Source organism: Cynocephalus volans, chromosome 12 (genome assembly GCF_027409185.1).
Source record: "Cynocephalus volans isolate mCynVol1 chromosome 12, mCynVol1.pri, whole genome shotgun sequence".
In the NCBI taxonomy this organism is placed as follows: domain Eukaryota; kingdom Metazoa; phylum Chordata; class Mammalia; order Dermoptera; family Cynocephalidae; genus Cynocephalus; species Cynocephalus volans.
Genome location: NC_084471.1, coordinates 25,002,014 through 25,014,118, shown reverse-complemented (window position 1 = coordinate 25,014,118; position 12,105 = coordinate 25,002,014). Strand labels below are relative to the sequence as shown.

The 12,105-nt window shown below is 35.5% G+C and overlaps 1 protein-coding gene across 3 annotated transcripts in view; it reads left to right on the top strand.

Moving 5' to 3' along the window:
• The window catches only part of APAF1 (apoptotic peptidase activating factor 1), a 100,147-nt gene that overhangs the window by 46,598 nt on the left and 41,444 nt on the right, over nucleotides 1–12,105 (top strand). For 2 of the 3 annotated variants that reach the window (XM_063074814.1, XM_063074816.1), the window contains exons 16-17: nucleotides 1,438–1,563; nucleotides 9,159–9,320. In XM_063074814.1, the coding sequence (XP_062930884.1) occupies nucleotides 1,438–1,563; nucleotides 9,159–9,320 (288 nt within the window). The remainder of the gene's footprint in view (nucleotides 1–1,437; nucleotides 1,564–9,158; nucleotides 9,321–12,105) is intronic. The other variant, XM_063074815.1, reaches the window with a different exon arrangement.

The following is a 12,105-nucleotide window of genomic DNA, read 5'->3' as shown; positions in this document are numbered from 1 at the left end:
AAAATAAGACTATTATACTATTTATGACTAATTTTTGATGTTCCCTTTTAACATTTTGTAAGTTTAGGAGGTTTATATTTCCTCCTCTTTTGTAGACAAAAACCTTTACCATGTGGGAGGGGGTTATTGGTTAGTAAGCAATTTAAATTAAGGACATGTTTTACTTTAAGACTGGCCATACACACCTGTGTTACCTCAAGGGCCATTAGAACTCACTTCTTGTGATTCTTGAGCTGAGAAGCAATGAAAATATATAAATCTGAGGTTGCCTCCATGTAACTTGCCTTATCTCACTTACTGATCATTTTCAAAGAATGTTTACAAAGATTAACTTTTGGGGATAAATGATTACTTCCTCCAGTTTAATCTAGTTAGCATAAAGCACCAGAGATGACTGTAGCCCCTTTATTCACATTATTTATGCTTTTCAAATATACCCAAAGGCAGAGTACAGTAATGAGCCTCTGAGGTATCCATCATGAAGTGCCAATAATTATAAACAAAATAAGATTTTGCCAATCTTACTTATTTTATAACTCCCCCACCTCTTTTTTTTTTTGGCTATAGCATTTTATAGCAAATCCCAGATATCATGTCATTTCACCCAGAATACTTCAGCATGTATCTCCAAAGTCTTAAACATAAGTACTGTGCCATTATCACACCTAGCATAATAAATAATAGTTTTGTAATATACCTTGTTCATGTTCGCTTAACCCAGTAGTCTCAAAACATGTCTTTCTTCCATAGGTTTATTGGAATCAGAATCCATATAAAGTCTGTGGCATTTGGTTGTTATGTCTATTAAGTTTCTTTTATTCTGTAAAAGTTTCCTTTCTGTTTTGCCCCCTTTCTTATGCCATTCGTTTGTTAGTATTTGTCCCGTGGAATGTACCACATTCTGGATTTGGTTGATAGCTTCCTGGAGGTGTGGTTTGACTTGCTCTGCTAATCCCTTGTATTTCCTGTCAAATGTATTTATAGCTAAAGGATATCTTTGAATTTTTTGAGTAATTTTTTGGAGTGTTAATAGCTCTTAGCCTATTTAGAAGACTCAGGGTTTGTACTGGGAATTCTTAGAAATGACCATTTTTAGAGTTGGGTAACCTAATATTTAAAAAATTATGGAGTCAATTTCTATAACATATTACTTATTGTAGCTGAGTAAAATAATGATTCTAAAGCACTCAGTTTAGTTATTTATTTAATGCTCAGACTAAAAGCCTAGGCGAGCCCTCAAATCCCTTAGTAGGTTTAGATTCTGATCTAAGGGCTCCCCCATTACAAGTTCATCTTTGTGTTGGATACTTTTGTGTTACTGTGAGTTACTGTAACCAAAAAAGCTTAAATGAGAGGAAAGGAAGACCTTTATATTATTTTTCACTTTTCTGCATTTATTATTAGTTTTTTACTTATCTTTTTATCTTTCTCAAATAGCTCTGGGGTTTGAATAAAGAAGCGTGTCGAAATACCTTGTTTGGCCATACCAATTTAGTCAATCACTGCAGATTTTCACCAGATGATAAGCTTTTGGCTAGTTGTTCAGCTGATGGAACATTAAAGGTATGCTTTTGTACATCATTAAAATGGGTTGTAGTTCTGTGGAAAGTCTTATGATTTGTTTATGGAAATAGGTTCCTGTTTATCACATTTCTGCAGAAAGCTTCTTCTTTCAACTTCCAGGAGCATATTTAATGTAACTAAATTATAGTTTGTCATAATGATTGTTTGTAAATGGTTTGTAACCTAATGCTTAAAGTTGATGTAATTTGAGTTCTTAAATTTTAAGCGCATATATTTTATAGCATACATATATTTTAAGCACATATGTATTCATAAAATATTTTGAGATCTATGGGGACAGGTTTGCAATTTTTATTCATCATTTATTTATTATGCCTTTTATACTGTTTTCCTGTTTTTGAGAAGTCATATGGGAGAAAAATGCAAGAGGTAAGGAAAAAAATATATTCAGCTCCTGGGATTTACATCCCTAAAAAAACTAAATTCTTCCTTTTTAAATCTCTGCCTTCTCAAATAAGATCCTAATTCCACTTTATTTCTTCTGTCTCTACTGTTACTCTAGTCTCCTTTTTATTGATTCCTCTTTCTTCCTTCAGTCTTAGGTCCAACCCATCTTTGACTTTCTTACCTCTTGGTCTACCTTTTCCCCTGCTGTTCTATTCTGTTTGCTGTGGTTCATGCTGTTGTTGCCTCAAGTCTGATAGCAGCCTTCTAAGATGCACTCTCCGTCTGTATTTATCCATCTCTATTTATCCAAGTACAGAGCTACTAAAATAACCATCTACCACTATTTTCATCTTGCCACTTTCAGCTGGAACACAAATAGTACCATATTATAAATCAAAGGAAACTATAGACTTATTAGGCTCACTTCTAAGGTTCTCTACTTTTCATTATTCTGCCACCTCCTGTCCTATCCAATTTGTTTCTTGTTTCCCCTATACATTAATTGTGTATTCTGGGTAAGTTAACTTTTGGTGCTTATTTGAGCTACAGTTTCTCTATGTGTTCATAGTCCCCATACGTGTTCCTATACCCTTTCTTGGGATGTTTTTTTGACTCCTTTTCACTTGCTATATTTTTAAATGACCCTCAAAACTTTATGCAAAGATTTCTTCAGAAAGTGTTCTCTTATAACATCCACCTATTTGGCTCTGGATACAGATATGTATATCTTTATCTTTCTGTTTATCTATATCTATAGCTGTGTCTCTATAGATAGAAACTGCTTGGTTTGTTTTCTGATATCCACTTATAAATGTGTTGTACTATTCAGTTTGGTCATTTTCATGTGTCCTTTGATAAGATTAAATATAGATTTATGATCTGCAGAGACCTTATCATCTTTTTGTTGTATCTTTCACTGAAGTTTGTAGTACAGAATTGTACCCACAACATGCACTCAGTAAATTTTCTTGACATATACTTCTTCTAGGGAAATAGAACCGTCCCAGGAATTATTTTGTTTGTCAGGCTCTCTAGAGAAGGAAATTTGTTAATGCTATCGGGTGACTCCTAAGTAAGATAAACTTCTTGATGCTGATCCTCTGATTGAATCTTTGATCTCTCTTTACTGAATGAGAATAACTCATTTCTGTATAAGTTACTCTAGGGCATCTGGGAATGCTTTCTGGGTAGAATTCTACTTTGTAGAATTTAGCTAGCTATTAGTGAATGCTGGGAGCATACTTAGGTAGAATATTCAGGTGAATGGATTTTGGTGTATTATTTCCAAATACCAAAAATTTGTCCCTTCCTTTGGGATGATCCAAATCATAGGAGGTTTTTCTAGAATACCCTTAGAGGGGTTAAGATAGCCCTCTTCTGAGAGTTTCCTTCAGTCCTGTCGGCCTGTTACTTTTTGGTTTTTACTATGTGAATGATTTCAGAAGGCATTTTACATCTCTAGCCAAGTTCCATCTTAATTCCATTGCTAATTCCAAGTTCTGGGAAGATTACATTATCCTTAGCATTATTCCATTATTGTTAGCTTGCTGAATGTTTTAAGAAAGTTGTAAAACCAGGCCATTCATCTGTTCTATACAAATGTAAGCTGTACAGCTAAACTATGCCTTCTTTGTCTCTGAGTTATGGTCTTTTCATCCTAATTGATTTGCAGTTTTCACTGTGTGCTTATATCAATCCCTTTCTGCTGTTCTTAAGCCTCTGACCCTTTCATTCTAAGGAGATAACCTTACCTCATACCTATTCAGAGGGTTAAAACCATCCACCAAGAGCTCTCCACCATGAACACCTCTCAAAATTGCCGTGAAAAGTCTTTATTTTCTCCCTTTTTTCTCATCCAAGTGCCCAGAAAATCCTCTACTTAAGCCTACTGTTCTTTTCTTTCCTTCTTTCCCTGGCATCTTGCTTCATTAGTTATTTCCTCTCTATTACTTCTTTAGATTTTCTTCTGTTTTGGATCCTTTCCCATAGCCTGTTGTTCTTGAGACTTCCTGAGCCTTATAAAACTAAGAAGTGAAATATCTTTGATTCTGTTTTTCTCTTTCCCTTCATGATTAGACTTCTTAAGTGATCTATACTTGCCTCCAATTCCTGATTACCCACTCACTACTTAACCATTTTTAAAGCCTGGTTCCATCTTCCCTGCATTCCCTTGAAAAGCGTAAAATCCAGTTTTATTTTGTCTCCTTTTTTGTTGTAAAGTCTAATGCCTTCAGGATTACTGTGAAATCTGATATTTTTCTTTATTCAGTTCTTATTACTCTTCTTGTATTACCAGTGTTTAAACCCCCAATGACCACCTAGTTCCTTTTTGAAATTTTTCTCATTCGACATCAGTGTTTTATTTTCTCATCTTTCTAACCCCTTTTCTCTTTTCCCTACTCATTAAAATATAGCCATTCCTGCAGCATCTAATCTTGGCTACCACCTCCATACTTCTTTTCCATCCCATGAAAAGAGGTCTCATGGCTTCAGCTGTCATCTCTTCTGTAAGTGACTTGCAGATTTATCTTCTACCCTCATTTCTCTTACATGCTTGTGTCCTGCATTTCTAACTGCCTGCTAGTTGTTGTCACTTAAATGATACACCATGCCTCAAAGTTACCGTGCTCCAAACTGAGCTAATTATTTTGTTCCCAAATGTGACCCACTTTTTGTGGTTCCTATGTGTTTTATGGTTTTGATTAAAACAGTGTTCAGGGTTTATATCAATGTGACTAACCACAATTGAGATATGTAGTATGAGTTATTTTCCTTTCTCTGCTTTCTGTTTTCCCTAGGGTTAATAGTAGTTTTGGTTTTTTATTTGCTTATTTTTTAAATGTGCATAACTTCAAACTCTCTGTTGTCTAACTTGCTCCTTAAATTATTCAGACTTATCCGGTATTTGATAAATTTTCTTTTCTAGGAAATAATATTTTTGGAGGGTTCTCTCTTGCTCCATTCTGGTCAGTGATACTAATCCCAGTATCCTATCCTGGGATATTCCTTTACCATCATCCTGGGATTTCTTTTGCTTTTCTCTTGAGTTGAACCCTTGTTTCCTATATTTCTTATCTTCTTTCTTGGTTTACTCTCTCAGCTTGGTGGAGAATCTCCTCTAGCTTCCTGAGAAAGAATCTGTAGGAGGTAAATTTTTGAGGTGTCTTTATTATAATGCCTAAAGTGTCTTTATTATGTCATACTTGAGATTTTTGAGTGCATATAGAATTCTAGGTTGTAAATTTTTCCTTAGAATTTTAGAGACATTACTCCCTTGTTTTCTAGTTTCCAGTGTCTCTCTTGAGAAGTTTGAAGCGATTATTTATGATTCATATGTGATCTGTTTTTCTGTCTTGAAACGTTTAGGATCTTCTCTTTATACCCAGTACTTTTTTTCATTATGTGCCTTGGTGTGGGTCTGTTTTCATTTATTGTGGTTGGCACTTTGTGGCTTCTTTCAATTTGGAAACTCATATCCTTTAGTTCTGGCGTTTCTGTGAATTATTTGACTTATTACTCTGTATTTTCTCTTTCTGGAATGTTTGTTTTATTTTTTCATTTAAATTTTTTTTTCTTTTTCCTTTTCTTTGTCCATTTGTCCTTCTTTCTGGAGCATTTCTTTAGCTTTATTTTCGGGTCCTTTGTTTATTGAATTTTTAATTTCTTCTATCATATTTTTAAGTATCCATTCCTATGATCAGTTTCTTTTTTAATATTATCCTGTTCTTATTTCATGGATGCAGTATCTTTTATCTTTTTGTGGGTATTAATGATAGTTTTTTCGGTAGTTTTCATATTCCTGTATAGTTGCTGTTTTTCTGTTGGTTGGTTTTGGTTTCTGTTTCCATTTTAGAGATATTTTGATCATAGGTGTCTGATCTTTGACTATCTGCTTATATTTAAGAGTGCAGCACCAAAAAGTTGATTGGGAATGGTGAACTGATTTATTGTGGTTTTCCTGTAAGGTTATCTGACTATCATGTTTAGATGGTGAACTCCTGATGTTAATTTTTATGGCTTTTGTCTTTGGTTGGGTGTTCAGAGAAGAATCTTTAATCTCCTACTCGTAGGGTGTAAGTATGGCTGGCAAATTCTGAGAATATGTCTAGGCAGAGATCTGAACATTTGGAATGCAGACTTATCATATTATTCCTATTTTTAGTGTGGTGACCTTGCTCTCAGCTGTGTTGGGTGTATAATAACCCTCTATTTCTTGTCCAAAGTAGGGGCACAGCCCACCTGAATTGCAAAGTGGGGAAGGGGATTTCAGTGGACTTTTAAAGATTCCTCCTGACTTATCTCCACATTTATCAGTAGGTACCAGAAGCCAACACTTCCTGAGCCTTCTAGGAGTTCTGTGGTGAATTGGGCTGCTTGGTTGTCCCCACTACAAGCTCAGGATTCAGTTTTTAGGAGTCTCCTTTTCTGATTTCTATCCTTTACAGTTTTGTTGCTGTTATCTCTTCATCCAGGCTCCTTCACCCTGTGGATTGTGCCTAGAGAAAAAAATTCCCTTTACTGTTGTTTTACCTGTTTTGGGAGGGTATGGAGATGAGTATTATATATATATTCTATTTGCCTCTTTAACCTGAACCCTATTTCTTTTGGTAACACTATTTTCTCTACTCACCTGTGCTTGTAACTTCGGAGTGATCTTTCACTTAAAACATAGTTATTGATTATTTATTGAATACTTACTATGTGCCAGATACTGTACTAGGCATTTGGGTTTAAACACTAAAAACAAAACAACACAACAACAGCAACAAAACTACACTTCTTGGCCTGAACTTGTTCAGAATCGAGTTGGGGAGAAAGGTAAGTGAATAGATGAATCATGAAAATGATAACAGTATGTACACAGTGCTCTGAGGGCACAAAGGATTTTGTTGGGGAAGGGTTCAGCACCTGATGCTACAACCAGATTGAATTTGTTCTCCCTTTTCATTGTCTTTGCTTTCCCATTTTGTACTTTAGTTTATGCTGACCCCTTAGCCTAGACTCTAGGCCCTGGAGTGTTCTTCCTGTCTTTTTGATATAGAAATTCTGTCTGTCTTAAGGTGGCATAAGGTAGACTTATCTTCAGGGAGTAGAGTGAGGTGGCCATCTCCTTCACAAAGTGTTCCCCAAGCCCACAGCTTCAATACAGCATTCCCACTGTGCTGTGTTTTTTCCTCTCAGGTGACATAGCTGACATATTGTGTGGTACAGTCATTTATGTGCTTGTCTGACCTCTCTTGCTGGCCTGTAAACTCCTCAAAGGTAGTATCTATATCAGATTTATTTATGCGAGGGTACTTTAGAAAGCTCATGGAAAGATTTGTATTATCTTTTAATTGTATTTTTCCACGAACTTTTTGAAGTACCCTCATATAATCTCAAAGTGACTAACATAGTGCTTAATAAATGTGTTAAGGATGATAAACCCTTGCTGTGTCCCTTCAAATCAAACTAAGCCTTCTTCAAACTCAGAAAATTTTAAAAAGTCTTCACTTGTTTGGTATAGGATTTTGATTTCTGTATTCGTGTGTAAGTTTCAAAATGTGATTATAGAGCACAGAGCATTAGCAGCAGGGGACAGACATTACTGCACTCCTGGTGAGAACGGCCTGTGTTTGTGGTGGCCTTCCGACAGAGCTATTAAGCCAGTGTTGTTGGCTGGTTTGCACTGATACAGTAACACATGTAGTAAGCAGAGAGCCTGTAAAATGATATTAGATAACAGCATTTCAAGGTCAAAGTCCTCTAAAGCTTTTACCTTCTGAGAAGAAGAGAACTAAAATTATTTCCTGCCCCAAATGGCTCTGTAATTTTCTAAGCTTTTTGTAGGGTATCATGTTGAGAAGCATGTGTTTTTCAAGATCTAATGATAAACTATTTCAACATGTGAGTTTTATTTAGAAATTGCCATTTAGAGCAAGGCGTAGGATACACAGGGACCCTGGATACAGTGCAGTGACTTGCTCACAATGCAATGCTAGCATTAGTTTACAAAGTCCCTTGATATGTGGGATTTTATCTCTACTTGATAGGAGCTAAAGTCAGTCTGGAAGCAGAAGATGTAGGTTAGGCAGGTGTAATGGAATTGGATTGTGTTAGTTTTCTTTTTCTTTCTTAAATCCAGGCAATGGTTGCTTTGTATTTTGTATTAAGAGGGAAACAGTGTGATTTCTCATATACTCTGGTGGATGTAACTGAAGCTTCTGGCATTTATGTTTGTTTTTTTCTCTTTAATATTGGGCAAGGCTAACTGTTTTAGTACCTGCTGTCTTTTTTGCTTTATCCAGTCTATCCACAGTTGTTGCAAGGGGAAAGGTTTTGGTTTTGGCCATATTTCTTAATATATATAATGCTACTCTAAACTCAAGAGAGATTTAAAAATGTGCCTGGCCTGACAAATCCTGTTTTACCTGGGAACTATGTTTTGGAAGCTGAGGTAAAGCCTGAGAAGCAGCTTTTTTGTTGTTGTTCTCCTTGGCCAATTCTTGGTCTGGGCATGGTAGCTGTTATCTGTGAAGCTGGGACACTGTTCAAGGTCCAGGGTAGTGAAGGTGGATCTTCCCATCTTTTGTGCTATTTAAGTGGCTCTGCTAGTGAGTAAGGTTTAGAGTACTTCTTATCCCATTTCTCAGGATCCAGTTAGCTTTATAGCCCTACCTAGTCCCACCAAGCACATGAGGAGTCTTGCTTCCTTTCAGCATATCATTGTTTTCTATTTCAGGGACTTCCTTATGTCTCTGGGTGCTCTGCTAGGTTACAACTCGCTTGGACTGGGTCCTGTGTAGTCTTCCTGCTGTGCATATTGTAGATGTGAAGCACACTTCCTGCCTGGTGCAGCAGAGGGCAGCAGTGGCAAGTCGTGAGTCTTCTCACTTTTCTTCCACGCTTGTCCTTACTGTTAGCACCTAATCTTTAGCTTCCTCCGCACCCTGCAAAGCTCTGTTAACTATTCATTTAATTTTACATTCTGCATTCTGCATTTTGGGCAGTGCTTCTAATTTTTCTTTTTAGGAAGGTGATGAATGAAACTGGAGTACTTAACTTAAAAGCCTTATAAAAAGTCATGCATAGGTAAAAATAATTCTTTAGGCGAAGTGAATAAATTTGTATGACATTTAATCCAGGTGGAATTCTAAAGGTGTGAGTTAAGGGTAAAATGAACTTTTTTTGTTTGTTTTAATTTGAAGCTTTGGGATGTGACATCAGCAAACGAAATGAAAAGCATTAATGTGAAGCAATTCTTCCTAAATTCAGAGGACCCTCAGGAAGATATGGAAGTAATAGTGAAATGTTGTTCATGGTCTGCTGATGGTGCTATAATAATGGTGGCAGCAAAAAATAAAATCTTTGTAAGTACTAGTACTTTAAAAAGCCAAATTTAGCCTCCTTTAAAGAAAACTAAAACTTTTATTAATTTTTGCATTTTACATTGTATATTAATAGACTTTAGTCTAGCTGTGTGATTTGGGGAAGCTTCCTAATCTCTCATAGTTTGCTGTATTTTTTTTTTTTTTAACAATTTTGGATACATTGGTTTAGATGATTTTCAAGATGCTTTTTTACCCTGCAAATTTTATAATTTGGTGACTCTGATAGAAATACTCATCAATTCGTCAGTGACTGAACAAGATTGTGAGATTTTTATAAAGTAAATGAGGAAGATATGTAAAAGAAGTAAATAACAAGAAAATACCTTTCTCTTTTTTCAGATCTATTATTAGCTTATATTTGTGGTGTTCAGAGTGCTCTCACATATAATTTCTTTTGATGTAAATATCCAAGAGACACAGCAGATTGCAGTAGCCCTATGATAATAATCAGGCAACTGAGGTTCAGAACAGCCAAATAATTTCTCCAAAGTTACACCATGATTAGGAGAGCCAGGTCTTCTGATTTACGGCTCCATGACATTCTATTCTAATAGTAATTTTAAAAGATTTGAATAAGGATATTACTATTTTGAAGAGCATAATTGAAATAATACAATAAGTTTTATAAAAACTCACTGAAGGACTGTGTATGATTGTTATTGTTCTGGTAGCTATGACCCTTGGACCTTGGTTGCTTATGGGTTTGCACCCCATTGCAGGAAACTAAGAGGAAAAATACAGAATCTTTTTGTATTAAGTTTGTCAAAGTCTGTAAGAACAGAAAAGGAACTACATTTACAAGATTTGAAGATTAAGGAACTTTTTTTGTGGTTGTGGTAAAATATACATAACATAAAATTTGCCGTTTTAACCATTTTTAAATGTACAGTCCAGTGGCATTAATTACATTCTCAATGTTGAACAATCATTACCACTACAGGTTGAGTGTCCCTGACCTGAAAATCCAAAATCTGAAGTGCTCCAAAATCTTGAAACTTTTTGAGCACAAGCATGATGCCACAAGTAGAAAATTCTACACCTGATCTCATGTAATAGGTTACAGTCAAAACTTTGTTTCATGAACAAAATTTAAAAATATTGTTACCTTCAGGTTATGTGTATATGAAACATAAACATCCCCAAGATATCTTAGTACATATATGCGAATATTCCAAAATATGAAAAAATCTGAAATCCAAAACGCTTCTGGTCCTAAGCATTTCAGGTAAGTGTTAATACTCAATCTGTGTATTTCATTGCCTCAAACCAAAATTCTGTAAGTATTAGGTTATAACTCCCCATTCTGCTCTCTCCCTGGCCCCTGGTAACCTCTTATCTATCAGTTTACCTATTCTGGATATTTCCTATAAGTGGAATCATACAGTTATGGTTCTTTTGTATGTGGCTTCTTTCACTTAGTGTAATGTTTTCAAGTTCATCCATGTTGTAGCATGTATCAGAACTTCTTTCCTTTTTATGGCTGAGTAATATTCCTTGGTATGTGTATGCCATATTTTGTTTATCAATTCATCTGTTGATGGACACTTGCCTGGTTCACTTTTGTCTATTGTGAATAATACTGCAGTGAACATTGATTGGTGTACAAGTATATGTTCGAGTCCCTGCTTTAAGTTCTTTTGTGTATGTGCCTAGGAGCTGAATTGCTGGGTCATATGGTCATTCTATATTTAGCTTTTTTAAAAGGAACTACTACACTTTTCCACAGCAGCTGCACCATTTTACATTCCCACCAGCAATGAACAAGGGTTCCAGTTTCTCCACATTCTCGCTAACACTTGTTATTGTCCATTTTTTAAATTATAGTCATCCTAGTAGGGGCAAAGTGATATCTCATTTTAGTTTGATTTGCATTTTGCTAATGACAATTATGTTGAGCAAAAGATCATTTTTAAAAGATCTGTTTTAGTGATAGAGGAAAATTATTTTATATTGCACGAAATGCCTTCTTGTTTTAAAAATGTGTAGACCAGATCCCTATTTTACCATGCTAAAATAAAGCTACCCTAAGATCACTCTCAACCCAGTTTCTTGGTCTTTGGTTTCTGCTTCCTCCTCCTCTTATTTCTTTCCAAATTTTTAGTGTTGTTAGTCTACTTCTATTGTTAGGTCTTTTTTGCTACCCCATAATTGGACAACTGCCTATTCCACATTTGCCAAGTTTCCTCTATCACTCTTAGCCACTAATGTTTAAGAATGACCTGTCCTGGGAAGCATTTTAAGTATGATTTCCTATCCTTTGTTTGTGGCCTCTGATGCTGTGCTGCTTACCATCTGTGCATGCTTGCAGGGCTGTGTGTGCATTCATTCACTAAACATCTTTATGGCTCCCACTAGAAGCCTTTTTTTTTTTCTTTCTGAGGACTATGCATTGGTCTTAAAACACTGTACTGTATCATTATATATATAAACTGTCGTATCATTTGGCAAAACATTGGAAGAGTATATTCAGCATTTAAAAATATTTCAAAAATTGTGGTGAAGAAGCTTGAATTACTCAAATAAGTTTTTTGTTGTTGTTAAGAAATGGGGAAATGATTAATTATAATGGAGTAATTTGCTGGCTCTTGAGACAGACAAAAGTGATTGAACTAATTTCATTTTAGCAAGCCTGTGCTCTGTATTATTTTGATGATCTTCACTTATGAGTACGCATTTTCTCTTTTGAATAAACAAGCATTAGGGAGAACGGCTCTGTATATTAATTCGGCTAGTCCATTTATTCACAAAGTTTGTATTTCTAGGT